Source organism: Thunnus thynnus, chromosome 4 (genome assembly GCF_963924715.1).
Source record: "Thunnus thynnus chromosome 4, fThuThy2.1, whole genome shotgun sequence".
Taxonomy (NCBI): Eukaryota; Metazoa; Chordata; class Actinopteri; order Scombriformes; family Scombridae; genus Thunnus; species Thunnus thynnus.
In genome coordinates, this window is record NC_089520.1 from 4,059,079 (window position 1) to 4,086,618 (window position 27,540).

The 27,540-nt window shown below is 39.6% G+C and overlaps 1 protein-coding gene across 3 annotated transcripts in view; it reads right to left on the reverse strand.

The window, feature by feature from the left end:
- Positions 1-255: 255 nt before the first annotated feature.
- Positions 256-27,540, reverse strand: part of rbpjl (recombination signal binding protein for immunoglobulin kappa J region-like) — a 43,569-nt gene continuing 16,284 nt past the window's right edge. For 2 of the 3 annotated variants that reach the window (XM_067586230.1, XM_067586231.1), the window contains 10 exons: positions 18,086-18,208; positions 17,754-17,824; positions 17,421-17,536; positions 14,966-15,143; positions 13,776-13,913; positions 12,268-12,380; positions 7,451-7,591; positions 7,111-7,266; positions 6,268-6,371; positions 256-2,374 (listed from right to left, as the gene is read on the reverse strand). In XM_067586230.1, the coding sequence (XP_067442331.1) occupies positions 2,059-2,374; positions 6,268-6,371; positions 7,111-7,266; positions 7,451-7,591; positions 12,268-12,380; positions 13,776-13,913; positions 14,966-15,143; positions 17,421-17,536; positions 17,754-17,824; positions 18,086-18,208 (1,456 nt within the window). In that variant the 3' untranslated portion in view covers positions 256-2,058. The remainder of the gene's footprint in view (positions 2,375-6,267; positions 6,372-7,110; positions 7,267-7,450; positions 7,592-12,267; positions 12,381-13,775; positions 13,914-14,965; positions 15,144-17,420; positions 17,537-17,753; positions 17,825-18,085; positions 18,209-27,540) is intronic. The other variant, XM_067586233.1, reaches the window with a different exon arrangement.

Here is a 27,540-nt window from a genome sequence, read left to right on the forward strand (position 1 = left end):
ACTGATACCTCAGGCAGATGTGTGATGTTTGGCTATATTCATTAAATGGACTAAGTATTAACTTTCTGAACTGATGGTGAACTACTGAAATATGTTTAGTGTTAATTACAGATCTTTCAGTTAATCTGCTTAATGTCTAAACTGTTGTTGTGACTGCTCACACTGGCAACAAACATGGATTTTATTGTCACCTAAGAACAAATAGAATAGAAGCACAAAACAACTCTTTAATGTTGGGGAAACATTAAAGAGTTCTCCAGCAATTTAGCATTGAACTCCTGTAACTGTTTTAGCAGCTCATCCTCATAAGAAAAACGACAGTATAGATCTAAAATTCAGGCCAGAAAAAACAACCTACAATTACATTCATGCCATCTAGCGGCCAACTAATTATTCCTTGTCAAAACCTGACACCTACATTACCCACAAGGCAACTGGACTGTGTTCACCTGCACTGCTAGCAGCAGCTAATGTAGCCTGGAGCTGCTAGCTGCTAGAGGTTTAACCTCACTTCTAACTCCACAACTTCAGATTTTTTTCATTTTTAAACTTCAGCCACAACCAACGCCGACAATTTACAAGATGTTGTATAATATTTATGAATTTCCCGACACTAAACTCAGCTGAACTCATTCAAAAATGTATTAAGACTTTTACATCACTCACCAGAACCTCTGATGGTAAAGTAATTGAAAACATCCACTGGGAGAAGCTAAACCCACGTGAATTATTACAGTTACAGATGAGTAACAAAGTGCCATTCACACACACACACACACACACACACACACACACACACACACAGCGATGGATCACATCACACTCAGGTTATGTTCGTCTGACAGAATATTGAGTTGAAAGCTGTTTCTCAAAGGATCCAATAGGAAGCAGAAAGTGTTTCACTGCTGCTTTCTCTCACAACACGCTGCCCTCGGCTCGTGTGTCCATTCTCCAGAAAAATATCCTCCTGCTCGCTGCGTTCGCTCTGTCTATCACGCTACAGTTCTCTATAGCTCCCTGTGTTTTTCTTTGAGGTATGCACAGTTCATTCTCCACTCTCGGCTGTTTTATTCCCTCTCACCGTGACATTGAACACATTGTATACACATCACGTCTTTCTGGTAGCCATAAATATCAGATCGAGTGTAACTGCTGCATTTAAACATGATTTGTTATTAATGATAAGTGGTATAATAATATGTATAACTTGATGGATGTCTGTAGGAAGAGTCTCTTTTTGCTTGCCTGCCTTCATGAAGGTCAAAGGTTGCTGGAGCGCAGCTGGTGGTGGCGGGGAGTCAGTGTCTGGATCAACGGCGCTTCAGAAAGGCAAATATTTTGCACAACAGGAGTCTTAAATCCAACTCTGCTGAGTCAAACCACAAGTGCACCCTAAACTTGATAGATGTGGAGGCTCCGGTAGCTGAAATTATGCAAAGAATTCACATTCTGACACTCAGGTAAGACGTCCTCAAGGGTTAATTTATCTTAAATGAAGTCTCAGCTCTCACTGATTTTCACTTTCCAACTACAATTTTTAAAAAATGTTGCAGTGCAAACAAGCCTATAGTTACATTATCCAAAAATCACACATGAAATCACAAGAAAATATGATTCTTGGGGGGAAAAAGCACCTAACAGCAGGAACTGCCCTACAGTGTTGTTCACTTCAAACTCACAATGTTGCCTTTTCTCAATCTCAGTAATTTGGAGGAATTGTCGACTGGATTTAATATGTATATTTGTGGCTTTGTGGTGGGAAAATAATTTTCCATAATTTTCCATAATTTACTGTGCATGACGTCTAATTATCTTGTTGACAGTTATATCTGACAGAATGGAATATTCTGGTCCAATGAACATTAACAAAGATTAAAAGGGCAAAGAGGGAATGTTGTGATCCAGAGAAAAGTCTGTGACTCCGATGTTGAGTCAGAATTTGCATACAGGTCACTGAGAGGACGAGCATTGATCCAAAATGAAAATCAGTTCCTTGCTGTGACTTCAACCTGATAATCAGACTTTGCTCCAAACATTCACCTGGAAGCTGCAGGTGAGCTAACTCTGCATGAAGAGGTGAAAATTGGCTCTGGTGAACTCCTGATGGATGGTCTCTAACAGGACGTCTTCCTCCTGGTCTCCCTCCATCCCTCCTTCTCTCTTGCCTCCTCCTCCGGATGCTCCTCCTCCTCCTCCTCGCACAGGCGGAGGTCGCTGGAACTCAGGAGTGTAGGTGAAAGTGAAGGGCGTGCGATAAATCAGACCGTCCAATCGGAGGAGAGACAGAGGGACGGTGATGATGCGTCGCAGACGGCGCCAGCCATCACTGAAAACAGCGACGTCAGGAACAACACAGAGCAGAGATTTGGGAGATCTGAGAAGAAAAAACAAGCAGATGAAAGTAAGAAGGAGTCTGTAATAAAATGCTGCATGTAAAGATGCAACTGGTAGCACGTAACTCAAAAATGATGAGCCAGAAAAGCCTTAGTGGACTATAAGAAAGTAAAAATAGCAGATCAAAGAATATTTTAAATCAACTAAGTAAAGCAGCTAAAATCAATATTTTTATATTAACAGCGGCTCATCTACAGACCTACAGAGATTTATCACATGACTCTACAGCTTCTTTCTGTTTTAGCATCTTTCAGCTCATTGTTTTGGTTTTACTGCCCACAACGTTACAGTTTTTCTTCACTCTCATCACTTCCATCAAATCCAGACGCAGCAGGCAGCAGATTTCACAGTGGAACATTTAGCAGGTTAAGAGCCAGATATTTACTGTCAAGAGTCAGTGAAGACCAAAACTATTGGAACATTATATCATTCATAAAGGTTGAGAACAGTATTTTGTATATGTGTATCTGTATCTTAGTTTTGTAAACTTGCATGTTTAAGTTTGTAACTGTAATCTTAGTTTACAGGCACAAAATCCTGTTTTCAAGCCAACCTTTATGAATTATATGAGAGTCCATAAAACAAAGCTAAACACACTGTGAATATTGGACATCTGGACACATCTGCTGGATGTGACAACTTCATAAGGCCTTAAGATCTAATTTTGTGTTTACAGCATTTTGTGCTGCCCACAAATGACTCAATTAATATTAGTTAATGCAGGTTTAAAAATGATAAACCACACAAACCTTACAAAGCAAAAATGGTAGATTTAAAATCTTTCATGATGATAAGACTATTTTTTTGTGGCTTTTCCATCTTTGCAGCTGACTCTTCTGAAGTTGAGGAGCAACAAAAGCAACAACAGTGAAACTATTGAAAAATAAACCATGAAAGTCGATGATTATGTCACAGACTAAACATAAATCTGAGGTTGATATGAAATACTAGCGAGCAGCAGACATTTTGAAAGCCCTTTTATGGAGCTTTTTGTGAAGGTATTTCATTTAAACCCATACTTCACTTCTGGCTTGCATGGCAGGGAGAGATCATGTTTCTAATTGGCTGCAGCCTCTCGTACAAACAGCACATTGTGGATGACTGTGTTATACAAACATGGCTTTCCTCTACGCCGCCGAGCTGCTGGTGATGGGAGGAATATTTGCAGAAGCTGGTGGCGAGCTGCTCTCAGCCAGAGACCCTGACTTACGATGCCTCAGCACTTTAGGTGTGGGATCTGAGGTGGATTCTGACGTCAGAGGGGTTGTTTTGATTCGGGATGCGTCACATGAGATTCTGTGAGGGGACGCCTGAATGTCAGGTTTCTGCAGTGCCCTTCTGTAATTTACAGACTCCCCCCCATGAGAGTTAGAGAGAGGATTGTTCCCTGTGAGCCAAGCTGAGTTACTCCTACCAATGTCTGAATATAACATAAGCTCCTTTATACCTCTCAGGTTCAGTCTTGGCTTGGTCCCTAAAAGCAGATGAATACAGGTAAAGAGGAATAAAATGGATGTCATGACTATAAAGAATACTTTTACACAGACTTTCAACAGGTAATGTCCAGGATTTTGACTAATAGGGAGATTTTTTTCTAAACAAATCCAGAACAAAATGAAAAAGAAATGAAAAAGGAATAAAGACACTTGTGTAGATTTTAAGTGCACCGCTAACATCCGTTAGCAGGCTAGGCTAATTAGCTACACAGCATGTAAACATACCTCTAAAAGGTCATTTCTGACCCGTAAGATGCTGGTTTGGTTCTTACTCTTCGGTACCAGTGCTAACAACACACTGTCTGCTCATTGACATTGTGGTTAAACCACAAGTTTGTTCACTTTGTCTCTTGTTCTCTACGGTGTAACACCAGCACTCAGCCTGTCAGCTGCTGTCAATCAAACACAGACGCCGACACACGCCTCCAGTCAGCTTAGATGAAGCATTACTGATGTTTCCCCAAAGACCTTTTTCTTCCTTTTCATAAAGAAAAACTATGAACAACACATTAAAAAAGCATGTTTTTTTGGCTGCTTCTGGATTTTTGTGTAATGTTGTGTCTTTGTGTGCTACTGTTGTTCAGCAGTGCCCTGAACCCCCGCAGCGGACAACATCAACATATCCTATTGTAACTTTTACTTATTGTTATATATTATATACTACTTGTTGTAAATACTCTTATTTTATTGACAAACTATTTCAGTGACTTCCTGGAGTCTCTGCTTTTTGCCGGGCAACTGGGCAACAAGAAATAATGCAGCACATCAACAACCCACCATAAACAACAATTTGTCATTTTTACAATTTATGTAATGTACAAATTAAACAAACGAAATTCAACGTGTTTATTGGTGAGCTTTTATTATTTTGTGACCTTTGGACAGATCCAGGCTACCTGCTTACTCTTGTTTCCAGTCTTCATGCTAACTCAGTTAGCTGGCTGCTAGCAGTAGCTTCATTTTAAACGTACAGACATGAGAGTCTGCAAGAAAGTGGATTTCACAAAATTTCAAACTTTTCTGCTGTGTTTTTAAAGATTTATGCTAAATATGCTAAATATCAAACTTGTTCCAGTAGATAAGACATCCCAACTGCAAATCAGACATCTTTTTCTGAAACATCCCATAATTTTCAGCAAGACACCTCTCATCAGACATGACTGTGAGTCTGTGGTGTTTTATAGAAATTCCTCAACAAACAGCAAAATAACTGTTTTCAAAATCTGGGTCAGATGAAACATAATTTGGGTTAAACCTCTCTGGTTACGAAATATTTTGTGCAGAAGTGCCACTTTATATTTTTAAAAGGAAATTCCATAAAAAATGTCTATCTTGGGGCCAACTTTTATGAGCAGTCAGCTTCACAGACCTGAGCAGTCTCACTTAAACATGACTAACACTTCAATTTAGCCCTTGTGCTGCTCAGCTCCACACCTGGTGCCTCTACGGTGAAGCAGCATGACAGCGAACGACATAAAACAGTCATAAATAAAAAATAGTGCGTCCCAAAGTGATTGTTAAAGCAAACATGCACCTAAAAACAGAAGTTTCTCATCTGATTGACTTACATAACCAGAAAACTCCACTGTGTCAAACTTGATGTTTGATTTTTGAATGTAAAGAAACTGTAATCAAGTTCAGACTCTGTAAAGTTGGTCTACTGTCGGACACCAACTTTGAAGATACTTTGAACTCAAACTGATCAAAATAATGTATGTAATTCTCCGCTAGTTTGCACAACTAGCCTATACATTTCTCTTCATCAAAAGAATAAGTAAAGTGTATTTTTTAGGCTCAAACTGCTTTCCTTCTGTTAGATATGTAGCTAGATATGTACTGCTCATTTATTCTCCCTCATGGCCCTGAACTCTCCACCAGCTATTAAAGGCAACCAGCCAACAGACCTGAAGGCCAATAAAAGCAAAATGACAACCGCTGCTACGAGTGTCGACAGGTTCTATTGTACTGTAAGTTTATCAGTAGATCTGTGTTTATGTTTCTTCCTACCTTTCTGGTTTCTGGATCATTTTTATAGAAGTTGTGTTTACTTATAAATAATTGCTAAGAAGAAAAAGATGAGCAGTGTATCAGTTCCCAAATCCTTCAAATCAGGGTTTGTTTATATGTGTTGTTGGCTGTAAGTCATCTAAAACCCCTGCTTTGTGCTTTAATATGTTAAGTAAATTAATATCTCTTCTAAAGTCTCCTCTCTTCACCTCTTTCTTAACCTCCTCTCTGCTCCTCATCCTTTCTTTTCCTCTTCTCTCGTCTCTGTGACTCTCTACATCTTACGTGTCTACATCTTTACTGTCTGTTCACCTTGATACATCTCCTCCTCTCCTCTCACACACCGTCTTTCTGTCTCCTCTCAACTCACTTGAACATGGTCTCGGCCTCGCTGTTGCCAAACCAGACTTTGAGATGAGGGTTGAAGTTTTCTCCGTGGATCTCCAACATGGCAACGTGTCCTCCACCGTTCACCTGCAGAAACACACGTGCACAAGTTTTCTTTTAGACCAACGTTTCAACACTACTGTGTTGTCATCACAGTCAAAGGCTGTTTGCAGTATTAAAGGCTGCAAACTGATCAGTGTGTTCCAGTATTTTCTGTCTCTGACCTGAGAAGCATCTGATTCAGCTGCTCATTGCTGGAAGATGCAGGCAAATCCCTTCCAACAAGTTTCCTTTTATTTTTATTGTTGCCTGTTTTCTACAGCAACACCGTCCAGATTACAGAAACATTTCAAGTCTTGCTGAGTTGATTTTTGTACTGTACTAATGATAACCAATGGCTGGTTTAAAGGTGGAAAATCAAAGTAGAAACGTATGGTCGGCAATGTTGTTAAAGGCCTAATCCTTAATTATGGCTTCTCATTTTGAAATATTATATTCACATCATTTTGTCATTCTTAATTTGTGTTTCTCTGTGATATCATCTGGTTTGCCTCTGAAAATGGTGATGTAATGTACAGATGATTGTAGTTAAATGGCTTTAAAAAAAGAAATACCGTCACTTCAGATCTCACAGCAGTTCATTTAACATCTTTAACTGTGATCTTTGTCTTTTGTTTTTGAATTGGACTTAATTTACAACAAACAGAATAACAAACTAGACTGAGAAACACCCCGTGTGTCAGTGGTCTGTGTGTGTGTGTGTGTGTGTGTGTGTGTGTGTGTGTTTATAGGTATGTCTTAGTACCTGTCCTCTAGTCTAACTCACCTCTAACCCGGTGATAACAGGAAAAGGACTGACTGGTGTCTGGATGCAGGCCAGACTCTGATTAAAGGTGAATTCCACTGCTTCCACTCCGATGATGGTCCAACAGGATCCATCGTTCAGCACCACTCTGCTGGGGTCTCTGACACTGGACGTGGCCTGGAGGGAGGGAAATGATGGAGGAGAGGTTGGAAGGAATTATAGAGGAAGAGTGAAGGGTGATTAGAGTTTACAGGGAGGAATGGATGGAGGCATTAGAAGAAGGAGAAAATGAGAGACAGAGAAAGACGGAACAGGAATAGAAAGTAAAGGACAAACAGAAGGAAGAGCGAGGGAGTCTCACCTGGTGCTGTATGATGGTGTCATTGGATAAACACATGTAGGCGTGAGGATTGTCTCTGAACTGGAAGGCGCACTTGTGGAGCTGAGAAACTGGCTCGTCCACATCTAAGATGGCGTGCTGCTTGTTGACCTTACGGATCACCTGGTGATATCAAAAAGAAAAGGGGAAAGCGAAATCAATAAGCTTCATCTGAAATCTCAGAAATGTTTTCAGAGCTCCAAACATAATCTCAATGTAATGTCAGAGGTGTGGATCGTAGTGATGAACCTACAGAGAATTATCAGCCACTGTGCAGCTCCTCTCGGCTTTACGGAGCTTTATAGTGAGTTTCAGCTCATTGTTTATCTGTCCGGCTGCAACTTTACTGTTTTGCTTCACTCTCAGTGCTCTCATAGCATCGTTTTGGGCCGCAGCAGGCAGCTGTTTTCAGAGAAAAAGCTCTAAAAAGCCACTGTACACTACCTGCTCAGCACCAAACAGTAAACAGACACAGTTAGCTGTAGACTAGCTGGTGAACATAGTGGAGCATTTAGCAGCTAAAGAGCCAGATATTTTCCCTCAGGAGTTGGTAGAGAGCAAAACCAGAGCTAAAAGAGAGTGAATATTGGACTTACATTCACCAGGTGGACAGAAACACGACTCCAGATGAATGATAATGTTTCTCAGTAACTACTGGATGTGGAAATAAGCAACTGTTTGCTAACAAGTTCAACATATAAGCTTGAAAGCTGATGATATGGCAGAGTTGTGTTCACTACTTGTTTATGCTGAAAACAAGTGGACAAAAAAATCAGTTAATGCAGGTTTATAAATGGATTTAATTTGCTGTTAGAGGGATGCTTTTGGCTACTGTATTATCTTTTTTTTTTTATCATATTATTACATTTGAGGCATTTTCCACCTTTATTAGACACCAGGACACCAACAAACTCCTGTATAATCTTATTTTTCTGCTGTTTTATTTGTGCCTCACAATTCTGCAACTCTGGAGAGAAATAATTTGTCTCCGGACACGAGAACTCTCCACACTGACTTTGAATTAGAGGAGTTTATATGCAAATATTTTGCATAAGACCGCTAGCTTGATTAAGAAGTAGGTTTTTAATGCAAATAAAGTTATTGCCACAAAACTCATTACAGATCTCGAGGAAGGGTCTCCCTTCAGAGAAACATACAAAATACAGTAGATAAAAAGACATATTTAGGTATAAAGTTTATTGTATACTACAAAGAAAACATGACTGTAATTGAGTGTTATCTGGCGGATCTCTTTGGTAATAAAGCTAAACACATTATATCAAGAGGATAAGAGTTTGTTTGAGATCATTACTCAAATAATACAGTATTGACTGGCTAAGATAACAAAGGGTCTCCAAAAACAACAAAGCTAGTTTTCCTTACACATGTACAGTAGGAAGAGAGGGAGCTCTAAACGCTCTGTCTCAGATACAGGAAGCTGACAAAGCTAACAGTTTTTAAAAAGGTTTCGACAAACTGTACATCAACCAGGTGGTCTGTACATCGCTGGAGGTTGCACAATGAATTACTTCTGTCCTTGAGCCCCAAACCAAACTGTAACCACACTCGAACACACCCTTAACTGCACCACACACAGAATATTAAAACACTTAATTTTCTTATATTTAAGTCTTTTCACAGCTGCTGATCCAGGAACTTTTTCTGGTCTGTACGTCCACCTTCACCTCTTCAGTCCCTGAACGCCGACCACAACCAAACAACAGAACCGGGCCGCTTGTCACGCAAACCAGTCAGCAGGAAAGATTTCTCTGTCTTCAAACAAACCACGCAGCAAAAAGGCCTCAACTACATAAACATATAGAAGTGTAGCGTGTAGATATACCTTAACCGTCCACCAGCAGGCCAGCAGCTGAGGTTGTTATGACAGCAGTTTAGGAGGTACGAGAAAAGGGTCTGCTCAGCGAATTGTGAGCGATTCTGCTAAGAAGTTTGGAAGACGGGTGAAACAATAACAGCGTTTTTGGGATTAGCAGGTTATGTAATACCTGCACAGACACACATCTGTAAGGTGGGATCCGAGTCGTGATTATACCTTCAGTCTGTGGTTGAAAAACAGAATAATCAGTCAAGACAGCTGCTCTCCAGAGTGAGAGCAGCTTTTCTTCTACTTTTCTCTGATTGAAGACACTCACATAGGGCTTCACAACCAAACGTTAAGAGAGATTTTACAGTTTCTCTTCAAAAAAGACTCAAACCAAATGCTGGTGAATCTTATATTTTACGTTGTAACAGCAGCCCTAAAGGTGTGTTGCTCAAGGACTCTTTATCAGGGAATATACTTATAGTCACTGGGGTTTTAAACACATTCTCAGTAAATTAACAGGCTTTTCTAAATTCCTCATTGTTATTGTTTTAATTTCCTGAACCGAGAGACCAGAGAAACTCAACTGATGTGAAGACAGTCCGCCAGCTCAGGGTCATTTTATCTCAGCGTTCATCAAATCCTCCTTTTTTTTATCTGATTTTGTTTTATGAAGAAAAGTTCAGCCGCTAAATGCAAAGACAGAGTTGATTACAGATGCAATCAATTCATATTTTCTTTCTGCTCAGTGAGAACTTCTCATCGTTTTTTTGATGTTAAACTCTTTAGTCATTTAAGTTTATTTAAACACATTATGAAAGGCAGAAAAACAGGACAAAGACATCGTTTGACTGTTTAAAGCTTGTAACTGCAGAGTACTGTACAGTATTTAGATGCAATGGGAATAGAAGGTCACATGCTGAGGACATATAGTGCTATAAAGAAACAATAAATAACATTTAATATATATTTAAAACATTAAATACCTAACAATCAGAACTCGCTCACTAGCGTACCACCTCTAAGCCTGTGTGTTCTTTATTAATCATAGGTTGACTGACATATTGACACTGGAAATAATAGGACTAAAGTGTTGCCTGATTCGAGTTTTGGGTGTCACATATACTCCCAGACACTACTTGCTTGTCTCACACACACACACAAACTAAAACTAGACATCACCCAGTGGTGTTTCCATCACTTCAGAGGACATTACATTGACTTACATTATTTTCCTGGAGACTTATTAACCATAACAACTACTTGCCTAAACTTAACCCTTACTCTAACCTTAACATAACCCTAAACTAACCTTAACTTTAAACCAAGTCTTCACTCTAAAATTAATGATTTACCTTAAGGGGACTTTCTTTTTGTCCCCATAAGGGAGGCAAGTCCCCACAACATGAGGACTACCTGGACCACTCTGAGCTGACAGCTGAGGTAGCAGATCAGGTGACATCAGATGGTTCAGGTTACTGAGGGGCAACATGCTTTACATGGTTGAAGCAGGATTTTTTTTTTGTCTGCTACAGCAATATATCTGCTCTGTAAATCACTTGTCTTGTGTTCTCAAAGGAGAACACAGGAAAAGAAGCACACATTCCCTGGGGCCTCCGCATAAAAATACACATCAAAGTGATTTAATGTTAAAGTTCTTGCTTCTCTGGGTGAGTTTAAACTGAAAACGTTGCTGACTCTACAAAAAGACTGATTTAAACTGTTATCACAGATACTTGTTTTCCTTTTTTCTCCTCCTTCTTTTCTCTTTGGTGATATAAATTCATTATTGTGGTGGTTTTGGTCTACACTCCTCAGAGATCATCAGTCCAACAGTGTGAGTGGTCCTCTTCTTCGTCTGTTTAACCACGGTGTAACCGATCACTGCACATGTAATCTCATCACTGGCATTTCATGCTTCAGAGCTCAGAGGAAATTCAAGCTTAAAGGTAGGCCTTGAAGTTTTCACTGTAAACAATCATTGTTTAGTTTAATATTGCCCTGCAGAACACATATCCATACGGCTTAACAAAAATGTCAAAATCATTTCCTTGTTGATAGAATATTGGTCTCTTTTTGGAAGTTTTAAAATCTGCAATTTTACTTTTAGGGTCACATTCTGCCCCTTAAGTGACTCATTATCATTATATCTTATCATTTATATTACAGGTTACTTTTAACAGAGACACTTTGGAAAACTTCATATCAACAAAACTGCACAGAGATGCTCACCTGTGTGTCGTCTTATTAGAAACAATGAATTAGCTTTGTGCTCATTACCAAGTAATTAGCCAATGAATGATAGTTTTAAAAGCCACACCATCATCTCAAATCCACTAATCTGACAGGATAGATTTCTATAAAATATTCATTTGTGCCATACATACATTGCACTTTGGCAATGAGAGTAATATTTCTCCTGTCTTAATCATTGTAGCAGGGATAATAATATTTACAGCATATCTGGGTCCAAAACAGTCTCTGAAGCTACAGCACCAGTTTGTCATGAAGCCTGAAAAACATATTGTATGAGCCGAGTCTAACAGGAAGCAAAGGAAAATTTACTGAGCTCAGCGGCGTCACGCGAGGAAATGGGGAAAGATCATTAGACAAAAATGTAATACAGCATACCTTTACCTTTTATGGATTAGTAAGACTCACATGACAACATAGCATTGATCTAGCTAAAGCAGAAGTTTGACATATTATTTAGATAATCTATTTCATCCTAAATACTACAGTCTAATCCTCTAGTGAGATGACAGTTCATTGAAATATAAATCAGCTTAGTAGATGTCGTTGTCATTTCCATATAAACCATTTGCCAATAATCAAGGCATCATTCATTTTCATCATAAAATAATACTGTGTGCTCAGCGACCATTCAAGTGATTAACATCAGGTGTGTCAGCACATACGTCACATTAACCCCTCTTCAGTGTGTGTGCGTGTGTGTGTGTGTGTGTGTGTGTGTTACCATGGGTGGCAGAGCTACTCCAGACTCAGTACACACTAGCTGGACCACACAGCCATAACAGATGAAGCCTTCGCTCAGCACAAAGTCGCCTTGATCAGCACGCTGGTCCTCCACTACACACACACACACACACACACACACACACACACACACACACACACACACACACACAAAATGAATATTCATACAAATGATTGTTGTTAGTCATTCGGACAGGAAGTGAAGGGGAGGTGAGGTGATTTTAACATTAGATGCTCTGGTCAGTGATTTTAATCCAGTCCAGAGTGCATGTGGGACATTTTTCACCTCCTTAAATAATAATAATTAAAGCCGAAACAATCTACAGTTTTAAATCCCGTCCAGAACAAAGAGTAAAATTATCGAGGGGCAGAGTGAACAGTTCATACAACACCTCCCACTGTAGCGCTAATCCTGTCTGAATGGAGCTTTAGTAAAATCTTTTCACAAAATAATTTTCCTACTTTGGCTTTTCTTCCAGATGAATAAAGACAAATACAAAGTGTGTGTGTGTGTGTGGTTGGGGGGACGGGACGGGGGGGGACAGTAGAGAGGAGAGAGTGCAGATGGATGAATGACCGAGGTTTAGGTTTTGGAGGTGGGAGGTCCATGCACGCCGGGCACTGTGTTAAATAAATAACTCATAGATCTTTAGACAGATTTTCCAGACGTGTGTGAGGGGAAACGCCGGTGATGAACTCTCACACAGTGACTGTATTTATGCAGGGTGGCCGAGGGCAGAGAGAGAAGATGTGTTGTGACTGGAAGGTAGAAGATTTGATGCCAGTGACAACCGCTGATCATCCCTGTATCAGAGAGATGTTGATGTTGATGTCTTGACTCCTCTGGTTTACAGATGTATGGATGTCAGATATATGAAGAAATGATCAACTATCATGTTTATAGTTGTAGCATGGCAGAGTTACATGGCCAAGTGATCAAAGCAGAGAAAACATCCAAACACGCCAACATGAATTCTTGTATTAATCCATCCATCCATCCTCTCAACCCTGTTTCATGGTTATGAGGAGCTGGAGTCTATCCCAGCATGCATTGCAGGAGAGATGGGGCACAATCTGGACAGTTTGCCAGTTTATCACAAGGTTTATAATTTATGATTGTAATAATATGTCTTAGAAACAGTAAATAAAGCCCATTTACAGTTTCAGAAATGTTATCTGCTGGTGTATTTGCCTGTAAATTGGAGAATCTTTGGTTCTTTTGGTTAATAAATACATCATAACTGGACATTTTAATGTTGTATAATAATTTATGATTGCTTTTCACAATCATAAATATGTTCAAAGTTCAAATATTTCAAATAAAGTAATATAATAAATAAATAAACACTTTTGATCCTCTGTTTTTGATGAAAGAAAAGTAAAATCATGGATCAACTGACCACAGTATATGAAGCACATGTCTGTGTGAGACTAAGAAGCTGTGAACATACAGTTAACACACACACACACACACACACACACATTTACCCAAGGTGATGGTGAAGGCTGTCCACTGTCTGGCGCTGGCTATGAAGGCTCCTCGGTCCACTGAAAGGTAACGAGTGCTGACCGTCTGTGAGCGCAAACGGTTGAACAAAGCTACTCTGGAGCACGATGAGATACACACTGAAAACAGACGGAAACAGAGAGAACGTGTTGGTGTCTGTGTTTGATTGACAGCAGCTGGCAAGTTAGGAGACAAAGTAAACAAACTGCTGTAGCTACAAGTCAGTGACACACAGTGTGTTGATAACAGGGATTTTGAAGAGCAGTGACCAAATCGGCATCTAACAGGTCCAAAGTGACATTTGCAAGTATGTTTACATGCTGTTCAATGTGCTGCAGCTGAGCAGCTAATTAGCTATCTAGCTGCTAACTGATGTTAGTGGTGCACTTTTCCCCAGTGAATGTTTGTTTGGTGGCTCATTAAACAAGCTAAACTGCAGAAAAAGACGTGTGTTCATGTTTGTTAGTTAGATAAGAAGGAAACTTTAGCAGGAAAGTTAATGTGGGTCGTCTGTGTTGTGTAGCAGGATGCAATCAGGCTCAGTGTGACCGTCTGCTCTGCTGATGATAGAATGACACGTTATCACTTTATGCAAGATTTGATTTGCTCCAGGACTCCAGGACAAGGACTCCAGCTATGCAAGTGGATGATTGAAAGTTAAAGGTGAAGGCAAAATCTAAAATTCTCCCTTTTGGTGTCTAATTTTTTCTCAAAGGAGAACACAGGACAAGTGATTTACAGAACAGATATGATGCTGTAGCAGAAAAAATGCAGTTTAATCCTGGTTCAACCATGTAAAGCATGTTGCCCCTCAGTAACCTGAGCGATCTGACGTCACCTGATCTGCTACCTCAGCTGTCAGCTCAGAGTGATGTCTCCTTTTAGGTTGTGTGTGTGTGTGTGTGTGTGTGTGTGTGTGTGTGTGTGTGTGTGTGAAGGGTTTAGATGAATGAATCAGACTGACTCGACTCAACAGTACAGGAAGTCATGACATGTAACAACTAGCTGTCAGTCACTCAGCCAATAAAAATAAATAATTGATATTAAATGAGACTTTTTTATTTTTGAACTTCATGTTACACACAAATAATTTCAAAATTCAAAATATATTGGGTCAATATATCTGGATTTAAAAGAGTGGGAAGACATACAGTATAAATACATCACTCACGGTCGGCGTTCTTCATGGACTGTCTCTTCTGGGACGGTTTGGAGATGACTTTGATCATCCGGCTCTGGAAGGAACCCACTTCCTGTCTGTTGCCCAAGGAGAGCTGCAGCAATAGGCGGAAATGCTTCCTCTTGTCCTGATCAGAGATGAACAGGGACTTGGCACAAGCGAACATCTGCTGCAGAGAAACGGAGAGAGACGCTGTGTGTGAAAGAGAGCGTCTGGAAAGTTTCAACTGAGCTGAAACTTTATTCAAACCACTGAGTAGAAAATGAAGCATGTTTATAATATTTAATCCATGTTCAAATGCGCTAAAGAGTCAGAAGATGGAGACTTTTCTCTGCTCTCCTGCTTTAAAGAAGAGATTTATCCAATTCTTTGTAATTGAAGATTTATCATTCTAATAAATAACAACTAATTAACTGAAAGAAAAAAAAACAGTTGAATCACGAACATAGCTTTTATTCTATTCTACTTCTCAGCATTTGAAACATGTCTTCGCTGACAGCTACACACACTGTACAATAATGCAGATGTTTCTTGTGTTCTCCCTCAGCAAGTAAATAAGCAAGAGGCCAGTGAACACACACAGTTCGTTTACAGCAGTGTCGTTTTTTTGTCAAACATGACTGTTTGTCGAGTCAACAGTCATCTATAATAAAGGAGGTGACCGTCTCGTCTGGGTAAACACATAAAGCCGTCTGTCGCTCAGACACGACAAGCTTCAGGTCTGAGTTTAACAGCAGTTCAGGATCATCATCATCACTCACTCATCTACAGCTGGTACCTCGACTTTGAGACCACCAGCCAACATAAAAAAGCTCAAAGTCACATCATCAATATTGCTCTGGTTGCACAAATAAATCCAGAAAACATGATTTGAACATTTGGAAGACCATCTTCTTGATACAAAGAAAAACTGTTATTGTGTTTTGTCTTAACTAACGTTGAGATGTGGGTGTTGTTTGTTTTTGAAGATAAATTACGTGTTTGGAGCGACTGAAATGCTGAAACCCTCAAACACACTTACAACCACACAAAAAACAGCCAGCTGGTGATTACACTGTACAAACATATAGACCGGAAAACATCACTGCACTGGTAGACTTCAGGCAGGAGGCTTTTTGCTCTGATTCCTGTTCCTGCCCTGTTAGATCCTGAACATTTTTATTGGTCAGAGTGCCTAAGTGTGCCTTGCTAGGTAATGTGAAGTGACACTGAAGAGAAAAATGGGTGTTCAGATCAGAAACTCAGATGTTCTGTGATTGTTTCTGATGCTGTATGTGCTTTCGATTGTCTGTTTGTTTTCTTTCTCTCTGCTGTACTCAGGTCTCTTGTGAAATGGATCTTGTTCTCAAGTGAGATTACCTGATTAAATAAAGGTTATATTAAACGGCACAACATTAAAAAAAAATGCAGTGGACTTCGTTGGTGGAGCCGTGTTGTTTCAGTATCTGGCAACACGCTGAAATACAATCCAGGACGTCCAGTTTGAGGATCAGATTCATGAGTCTGATGGTTTATCAGACACTAAATGAAGTGTTTTGTCATCTCATGAGATTATAAGTCACCCTCACCAAATATCTTCCAGTTGTGTTGGTCATAAATGAATGTAAAGGAATCAACAACAGCTGAACTCCCCTGCATTCACCGAACAAGATGCCAGTTTAAAAGTCTCTTTCCCAAACAACCATTTGAGTCACTGTGACTCAGCAGGTTTATAATATTATCTACTGCCCTGGAAAGTTATCACATTGGCAATTATTTTTTATCTTTCGTCGCCACAATCATGAGGTAAACAGCAGACGTACACTGTTCACGTTAACCTCGCCAGATGACGTCGTCTTGCATTCCGACAAAAGTTGATCCAGAATCAACTTCCTGCCAGACCACCCCGCATTTTTTTGCTGGAACCTTCTTCGTCGGCATCTCTGCAAAGCCAACAGACTCATTTAAATGAATGAGAGAGCTGTGTTTTATCACTCAGGGTTAAAGTTAATCTGAACATGGCCTAACTTTTCAGTTCAGGGAATGGAAATGACTTCATTGTTCTTTCCGCCACTTTTTTCATGTGGGATCTTAACCTCATGGACAAATTTATGTTTGTAATGTGTAGAATATCGTTCCATTGATCTTGTTTCTCTTCTTGTTTTAATGGCCCTACACCGTCTGCTGGACTGATGAAGACTGGAAGTGATTCATTTTAAAGGACAGTGAATGATGAACACATTAAAAAACTGTCTGCTCTCTCTTCTGGCTGTCAGTGTTTGCTGCTGCACGGAGAGGAATTTAGGGGATAATTTAGCCAGGAGACAAAGGCCAGTTTAAACTTCCAGAAAATTAGTGTCTCTGTCATTGAAGAAACCTGACTGCAGGGAGGGAACCATGTCGACAAAAACAGTCCAGTACAACACAGCAGACAGGTATGTACATGGCATCAGATCAGATAACTTACTCTGGAGTTTGGCTGTTCATCGAAGACAAGTTTGAATGTGTCTGCCTGAGACTGACTGGAGCTGTCCAGACACATGTAACCACACACTCGATAGACAGAGTCTCCGTAGCCAGCCGCTGCAGAGAGACGACGGACGGAGACAAGAGAGAGGGAAAAAGAAGAAAAAATAACAATGGAGGGACAAAGGGGAAAAAAGACAATCGAGGAACAGACGGAGGAAGAATTATGGGATGAAGAGGGGAGAAAGAGGACAGTAGATCAGATTCAAACTCAGATTCAAAGCCCCAAATTCAATATTTTCCTCTAAAATTGACTATATTATTGTTTCTTCACCTTTCAAATGGTCCTGCATGACCCTCCATCCATGACCGCTGATGTAAACACAAGGAGGAGGGCAGAAGAACCTGCAGGCAGAGTAACAGTACAGAGTCAAACACATGTTGCGAAATATTTATATTTAATACAAGACTTTTCTAAATATCTCTAAAACAGCACTTAGGTCAATATTTGGCACCAACTCGCTTCACTAAAATCATTGTTGGAAAACCCCAATGGTCTAAATACATCAGCCTATCCCTTATCTCCTGTAAGGACTAGAAGGATCAGATGTTTGTGTATTTTGAGTTTATTCAGCGAGCTGTCTGAAAAGAGAAGTATCAACAAACCTTTTCTCGTTGCCGTAGGACTTTTGAGCGACCTTGGCGTGCAGGATGATGACGCTCTGGTCGGCGTGGGCTTCTATTCCTGGTTCTCTTGTTCCCAGTAACTGAAACCCCGGGTCCAGTCTCCTGATCAGACAAGAATGCCGTCAGTCATAGAAAACCAGGGAATGTATTTAAGTGTGGCTGGCTCATGGAGGTAATAATAGAGGTAGATACAGTAAAGCAGCGTCAGTGACCGACTGTGGGACTGCAAAAAACCCCAAACTTTGCCAATTACATCTAAATATTAAAGCCACATGTGAAACTGTAAACTGGACACCTCCAGCTGCACACACGCATAATTATCTTCATATTATAAACTTTTAAAACATCAAGATTTCTTATTTGTAGAACTTACCCGAAGCACAGAAAAGATCATTTTTAATGTGTTATCTTGTATTGTGTCATGGATCACTCATTGTGTGAGTCAACCAGAAAAAAAAACAATAACTACACATCTATGGTTTGTCTCTGTTGACTGACTTCTACTAATTTCAGCCAGCAGATGAGCTGAACTCCACTCTGGATCTAATTTGTTTCATCTAAATGAAACAAATGATTATCATCCAAACACAACTGTAATAAAAAGGCATATCTAACAGACATTAGATGTTGTGTGGTAGTTGGCATAATAAACTACACAAGTCCTCACGTTGTTGGTCCATGAACACACAAGTATTTTCTGATCTGACGCCTGTATCAGCAGGACAACATCATCATCTGTCTGTGTCAGGTTCAAATTGAACTTTATTGTCATTCTATAGTCTCTACACTCTAGAGCTGCACAGCAGAATGAAACTGTGTTACCTGGCTCTCGTTCCAACTAGGTCCTTATAAACATAAATAAGCTAAGCAATGTAAGTAAAAATGGTCTTACTGTAGCTTCCTTACTTTTCCTCATGGTGACATGAAGCATCTCAGACTAAACAGTTATCATCTCAGACGTTCCATCCATCTTCATAATGGACTCAGTAGCAGTGAGACATAAATAAAGACGTGCCAAAGATAGTTTCCGATATGACGGGAGATGCATGTACTGTATATAGAAGGATGTGATACCACTGCAATACTGACACATTAAACAAATGGAAGAGTTCTTTTTATATCTTGAACTAAGATAAACACACACAAATGTACTTCAGACATTAATACGCTCCTTCATCCTAAACAGCAAAACTGATGAAGAATTTAAGTCAATAAAAACGACGATATCTTCATTCGTTCATTTTACACATAATACATTATATATTAATTTTAACCCAGAAGTACGAGTCCATTGTGTTTGATTTGCAATGAAACAGTGGTCATAATGAAGAGTGGGAACATAAAACGCCACTACGACAACAAACATGTCTGTTTTTTGCAAGATTATCCCAAAACACGGAGGTAAGAACCACAAAACTGAACCAGTTAAAGTCGTGATATCAAGGGTCATTTTCAACAATGAATGCAGTGAAGAACTAATTAATGAACATTTACACCAGTATCTCCGCCTGGAGTGTATTAAATGGACCTCTACGACTTGTATTTGAATACCCCTAAAGTTGATAAACTAAAACACTTATGATTTTTTATAGCTTAAACAAATATTTGATGCATAGAAGGTCTGTTTCTTCTTTTTCCCTTCTTTTTTTTTTAACAAAATTTGTTAATCATTTTATTCCTTCACATTGATTAAATTCCAACATTCACTTACTTCATTCAAATTTACAACAAAAAGCCCATCAGAGTCTTGTCGCCTGTCATTAAATTTTGGCAGTTTTCACATCTTGACAACAGCGAAGTGAACAGCAGACAGCGACGCTTCAGACAGAACAAAGCGCAGAGTAATTGGGACTGAAGACCCCCGGAGCTGTGGTGACACAAACTCATTCATAATCATTTATCTGTTTTAACGGTTGCTGGTTCTGTCGCTGAATGTGTGTGGAGGTTTAGTTTTGTTAAAGAATTAAAGCAATGCTTTCACTCATCTATTCTATTCTCAGTTTTGTAAATATTAATCTTGTTACAACTGTATCACGTGTGTTTGATGGTTTTAATGTGGAGCACTTTGTAACTCTATCAATTGAAATACAAAATGACAACAAATTCTACTTTTTTCTTTCTAGATTTCTTAAAGATCCACGTCTGTAGAGACCGAGGAAGATGACAAACCAGCAGACAAATATTCTTGTAAGATTTGGAAACAAAATCTTAAATAACAACTACAACCTGACTCATGTACGTATACATCCACTGACTTGATCACTGTACACTTCTTGCCTGAAATGTGGGAAAACTCAGTCAAGACTCCTTCAGTTTAAGTAATTCAATATTGTTCATTTATTGTGTATGTGATTCAATTCAAAAGAAAAACTCATTCTGTGTGATTACATGTCAAATATTCAATTGAACAGCAGGTAAGTAACTGAAAGAACAGAAACGTTAACGGGCTGAGCGGCCCCGTGTAGCTCTGCTAACAATAGCAGCTGTCACATTAGCTGTGTTGTCTCTCCGCAGCAATGATGTAATGAGGAGCGGGACACAGTTACTACCCCGGGGCCCAGACTGAGGAATGCTACTCATAATGAAGACTGTCGACACGAGAGGAGGAGAGGACGAGTAGAAGGGAAGGAATGAAAAGATGAATTCTGCGGCTGATGTCAAAAAAAACGTCTGTGACAGAACAGTGGAAAACAGTGTATGAGTGCATGAAACAGGATTGAAATGGGAATAAACATGCTTTTTGTGATTTTCTGTCATTTCTATCCTGTTATGATGTTGGATCTTAAACATGGTCAAAGTTCCAAAACTTGAGGTGAATGTACTTAAAAATGCTCCCTGCAAGTCAAAAGCCAGGGCTTCAATCTGCTCTGACAAATTTGTTTGCAAAGTTACCTCCACTTCCCCACTGAACTGATGTCATTGTCTGAGCGGCTGTCTGTTCTGTACTCACATATTTTGGATCGGATTCGGACTTGAACATGCATTTGATGATGATGTATTTGAGAAGTTTCCATTTTGAATAAAGAATGAGAGAAAGAAGTGAAGTCTGACTAATATCGTTTACTTAGCCCACCAGACCCGGAGGAAGCTTCCTGACGCTGGCCAATCAGAACAGAGTGGGCTCATCGGGAGGGGGTCCTTAAAGAGACAGGAGCTAAAACGGCCTGTTTCAGACAGAGGCCGAACTGAGGGGCTGCATAAAGGACCAGTAGAAGAGTTTCATGCAAAGATATTCCAGTAGAGCCTCAGAATATTAATACAGACCTGGAAACATACACGATACATCCCCTTCAGATCTTTATTAACAGGAATAGAAAATATGCTTATTCATTTTTCCACCCTGCCAAGAAATAGTTTGACACATAACCCCAAATGAAACCACAACCTGTTTTTACACCTCAGTTTTTGTACAGATCAAACAAACAAAAACTAACCTGTTCATTAGTGAGTTTTAGAGCGTCTGGTAGGTGGATTTTCTTACCTTTGGACAGAGCCAGGTTAGCTGGTTCCCTCATGTTTGGTTACAAACATGAGAGGTTATCAACCTTCTCATCTAACTCACAAGAAAGCTAATAAACATACTTCCCAAAATGTCACAACGATTCCATCGCACGCAAAAATGACCCCTATCCCATGAAGTCCACACCAAGGTAAAACAAATCCTATTTTATAAATCTGATAAATCTGTGAAGCTAAACACATTCTTTTAAAAAGAAAAACACTTGTTAAATGACATGTTCATTAAGTGTCACTGAATTTTGTTAGCAGCCCTTTATGTGAATTTGAGTGACTGGGAGAGAAGAGCGGTGCTTCTTTCTGAAGCAGCAGGGTGCTGGCTTTAACAAGAACAATCCAGTAACACCACAGTCGCACTACTGATCAGAAACATGCAGGGAGGGCTAAGTGGGTCAAAACTAAACAACAAGGGCTCATGTTCTTCTCTGCTCATAAAACCCAACTAAAAAAACAAACTGTTTTTTCAGGGTGTTGGTGAGCAGATTCAAGCTCACTGCTGTTTCTTTGTGCGTGCAGAAGACTTCTTTCTAGAGTTTTGTTAAACAAGCCTAATACAATATTTACATTGATCTGCCACAATATTTAGGACAGTCAAACATTTGTAGAAATGTTTATGAAGTATTTCTAAAATTTTGTGCAGGGAAACAAGTTTCACCGAGTTTTTTTCTGCTAAAAGCTTTGACCGGACCAACTGAGTTCCTTTGCACTCATTTCTTAAATCCTACTGTAATATGGTTTGTAATACCAAATATGGTTTTGTTCATTCTTTTATAAATCAAATACACTGATCTGTTCCTCTTATATAAAACAGACATCGACTCAGTGCTTTGCCATGCAACAGAATCTTGTTTGCAGGAGATGAAGTGACATTTTATTGATGGTTTCAAAAATGAAGCCAGTGATTTAAACGATATCTCATGTGCAGAGCCAAACATTGAATTGATCAACTTGCAAGTATTGTGTGTGTGTCCAAAGCCTGATATATCTTATTCCTCTGACCTCCGTTGTTTATAACTATTAAAAACACAACAATGTGCCACACCGTTGCACTGGGTGACATGTTCCTTCATTATGAAGAGTTGAAGAGTTGGAGTTTAGAAATGGCTCCAAAGATCGCTGCTCTCCAGTGATCATGTTCTCAGTGGTTATAAACCAAAGTGTTTCATAAAATAACATTTTGACCTCATGGTGACACTAGATGATAATCTTACCTTCAATATATACCATCACTATGATGCACCTAGTTTTTGATTTGCAGTCACCACATATGCTGACACTAGACAATAAGTCAGAGGATCCCCTTCATGACTGCAATTCATCCTGAGCAGTAAAACATCCAATAGTTTTCAAGACATTTCACTCTGAACCAGAAATGTCAATCTCATGGTGGAATCAGCTGAAAGTACACTAAAGGCAATAGGATTCGTCCTCTGTGAACCATGAATGTCTGTATAAACTTTTTTACCAATCCATCAAATAGATCTTGAGATATTTCACAGAATAAGCAATAGCTTTGACCTGTTGGTGGCGCTACAGGAAAAGTCAAAGGATCACCAAAGTCCTTAAAGCTGAAGTTTGAGACTTTTGTCTCCCCCTTCTGTCAGTGTGAGTAATTACAAAAACACTGTCGACAGGTGCTAACGTCATAGGCTCCACCGTAGCCAACTCCGTCACTACTGTTATGGCTGTAAAACGGTGGATAAATTGAGTGTCATAACCCCATCACAACATTGTTTCACTATCAGAATTTGATCTATTCGGTCTGATAACATTTGGAAAGTCTAGAAGAGCTGCACGATTAAATGATTTTACCCCCCTTCAACTTAGCAGAGAGCTAACCAGAAGTTAGCCGGCACAGCCGCCAGTAGTCTGCATTCATTCCTTCATCCGGCCAGCGTGGGAATGTCAGACCAGACACCAGATTAAAAACTCTGTTTACTGTGAAATACAGAGAGATTTATTTGGCCTAATCAGCATTGCATGAACTCGTTTGGCAAAGGCTTTAATGTAACAGACGTTCATTTATATGTAAATGTTCCGCACTGCAGGTTTAAGTTTTATCCTGAATGTGGATCCATGAATGTCTGTGCCAGATTTTTTGGTAATCCATCAAATAATTGTTGATATGTAGTCCAACAGACACTGCCATCACTAGAGCCAAGCTGCTAGCATGACTAAAAACAATTAAAAGATGATTATTAAAACTGGTTACACCAAGAACACTGAGAACTGAACACTGATAACACCGTAAACCTGCACCACAATACAATGAACTGCAAACTAAATACTCAAAACATAAAGTTAAAACTACCACCAGTCATTTAGTCCCACAAACATCCTCTTCATACAGATATTTCCGACTCACATTCAACTTGTGAGAATTCAACAGCAAAGTTGTTCCACGAAGCAACAACAATCTACACAAGTCATGATGGTTTCCATTAGGATGCATCTTATGTACATCTTATATATATGTACAAAAAAACCAATATTTCCATACAACACTTGAGTATATACCCTTATTTAAAAGTCACCCTGGACTCAACTTAATCCCTGCATTCATACAATGACACATGTATTCAGAGGTGAGCCGGCTGCTCCTTGTAAGGAGGGAAAGTCTGCTCGCTAAGCTGGTATACTGAATGTTTTGTTCATATATGAGGGGGATCCCACTGACCCAGTACACACTCTCCTCAGTTCACAGTTCAGGGTTCACACTTGACTGGCTGTGTGTGTGTGTGTGTGTGTGTGTGTGTGTGTGTGTGTGTGTGTGTGTGTGTGTGGTCAATCACCAGGGTGCCAGCAGAAGTCTAAATTAGACCTTACCCTCTTCAAAGGTCAAAGGTCAGTGTGTCAGGAGCTCAGACCCTCTGGTATTTCACACCGGGAACACAGAGTGGACTGAAGAAAGTAATGGAGGAGGGGAGGAGAGGAATGCACTTTCACCACCAAAAAAGTACATTTCCTGGTCCAGAAGTTGTTCAGGTAATAGTGGTTGAAAGTTGTAATGACTGCAATCATCATTAGGTGTGTTTGTGAACACGACTCAACAGGTGTCAGCGTTGTAAAAACGGACGAGAGAGAAGCTGTTTAGACGAGACGTTCTGTGACCCTGTTGGAGTCATGAAGTACAACCTGTCCTCAGCAGAAAAACAGCAGCAATTCTTCCACCACAAACCTCTGTTTGCATCGTGTTTCCCACTAAAGCCCTTTTCAGACATGGATTATGTAACATTGCTGACTTCATCTGGCTGTTAAAGTGATGATGTTTGTTATTCAGACATGAATGTCTACTATGCTAGAAGTGAACTGATTCTACATATCAACGTCTGTTTCCAGGTGTTGGAGAGTATTACTGCATATATGAAAAAGTTGTATAAAGCCTTTTGTGTTTCCAGAGGGAGCTGTGGGAAATCATGGATGTATTAAAGGATATATCTGGCGAGTTTCTATATTTCTCTTATTGTCAACAAATCTCATGTTCAGAGCTAAACCAACAATGAACTCAACCTACTTGCAAGTATTGTGCATGTATACAAAGCTTGATATATCTTACTCCTCTGTGCCATAGACCTCCATTGTTTAAAAACTATTAAAAACACGTCAATGAGCCACACCACTGCACTGGCTGACATGTTCCTTTGTCCCTGAAGAAGGTGGCTATAGTAGCTTGCTTAGAAATGGCTCCAACAAGTAAAAATAGCCATAACTGCCTCTGCACATGTGCAGGAATGCAGGTCTCTTTCCAGAGCTTCAATAGCTTGTTGTGCTACGTGACACAATCGCTGGACTTTGTACTGAAGTTCTTTGAGAAATTTATAAATACAGTACAAAGTCAAGAGGTTGTGTTATGTAGCACATCAAGCTAGTGAAGCTCTGTAAAGGGACCTACATTCCTGCACATGCGCAGTGGCGTCTGCTACACTAGGAACCTCACTCTTGAGGGTTACCATCTTATCACTGTTATTAGTCTTTGGAGCCATTTCTAAGCAAACTACTGTAACCACCAACTTCAGGAATGAAGGAACATGTCACCTAGTGCAGCGATGTGACTCAATACTTGTTAGTAGATCAGTTCATTGTTGGTTTGGATCCAATCATGAGATTTGTTGACAATAAGAAAAATACAGCAAATCAACAGACAAATAGCGGCCACACTCGGTATTGTGGGCCAAAAAGCATTGTCCCCATATACCGCCAAACATCTCTTTTATAGAGATAGTCACCATAAAAGAGACGTCTATAAAACTGTTGGAAGGACACCTCCAACTTCAAACAAGGTCAATTATTACTCTTTGTACTATTAATTTTTAACCCATTGAGGTTTTTTATTTTTTAAACTTCCCCAGTTACCTTGCGAGGCGGCTGGATTCCCAAGATCACGCAAGAATCCCTCTTGTCAGGCTTCAAGTTATACGATTGTGTCTGAACCACCAATGGTTCAGACCAATCAGCGTCCTGTGAGGATTCTCACATGATCTTGCAAATCCAGCTGCCTCTCAAGGTAAATCAGTGATAGATGATGATAGACAGATGGTTCATCCAATCACCTGCCAAGTATTTTTTTTGAAAGTGCCTGCCTTTTTCCAAACAGTTTCCAAGGACGCCTTCTTAGATGGTTCTGTGTAACAAACCATCTGGTGTGTCAGGTTACTTTCTCAGAGCCTAGAAAAGCAATTAAAAAGTTCATGACGTCATCCCAAAGTAAAGTTTATGGGCCGAGTAGGAACTTGTGGGCGGGGCCAGCGGGACACTACTTTGCATATTGAGTGAGAAGGGTCTATCTGGAGTCTTGGGTTAGGGTTATGTATGTTGTCACCGTAATGGCATGTTACACGACACCCCCCTGACCCCTGACCCTAACCCTTAACCCTAACCATGTCACTGCTCATGTCTAAACCTAACCAAGTGGATGCGTCATGTAATAAAGTGGGTGTGTCGTGTAGCTGCTGCGAGTCTGCAGATAGCTAGAAAACGTTGGTAACACTTTCTATGACGCCCATGTCTATAATGCATCATAATCGTACTTATAATGCATTATAATCTGCTTATAGCACTATATAATTATAGTTATAAGCACTCATAAGTATTAACAATTCTTTATAACAATCATAACACGTTATAAAGCATTTTATAATTACTTATAAGTTCAAGCATAATACTTCATAATTGCAGGTCACTTGCTGAGGATCATAGTGTATTGTCATTCTCATAGTTCTAATACATTATAATCATTTATCACTTACCAAGTTTTTTAAGGAGTCAAACATTTACATAAAAGTAAAATATACAGCTACAGGTAAAGTAGAAATTGTTTCAGCTAGTATCTTTAATTTGAGTCAATGGAGTCTTTAGAGTGAGTATTTTAGGGAAACATCACATTAATGAAATGTAAATGTCCATCATTCATTTGTGTCAAATTGGAGTACCTTACCAGTACTTACTGTCTGTTAAACAAATAAATTACTTTTTCAACATTTTGTGTTGCTCTTGCACAGATTTAATGATATTATGATAACGCTTTCTACATCCATACGCTCCCTCCAGTAGAGTAGACAAGCAGGCTATGGAGGTCTGGTAACCTCACTTCTTTCTAACACCACATCATCACTTGAGGGAGTTTATCAGATTTCACACAGCTCCCTCTGGAGTCACAAAAGGCTTTATACTACTTTTTTCACATATGCAGTTATACTCACCAACACCTGGAAACACACGCTGATGTGTTAAAACGGGGTAGTTTCTGATCTGAAACGGTCATTTGTAACGCTGACAGAAGTCGTCCTGCTGGTCATTTAGATTACAGGACTCACTGTTTATTATAGAAATAATCAGTTTCACAAATACACAGCGTGTAACACAACAGCTTTGAATCAGGGAGTGAGACGAGCTGTCTATGAACTGCAACGTCCCCGTTT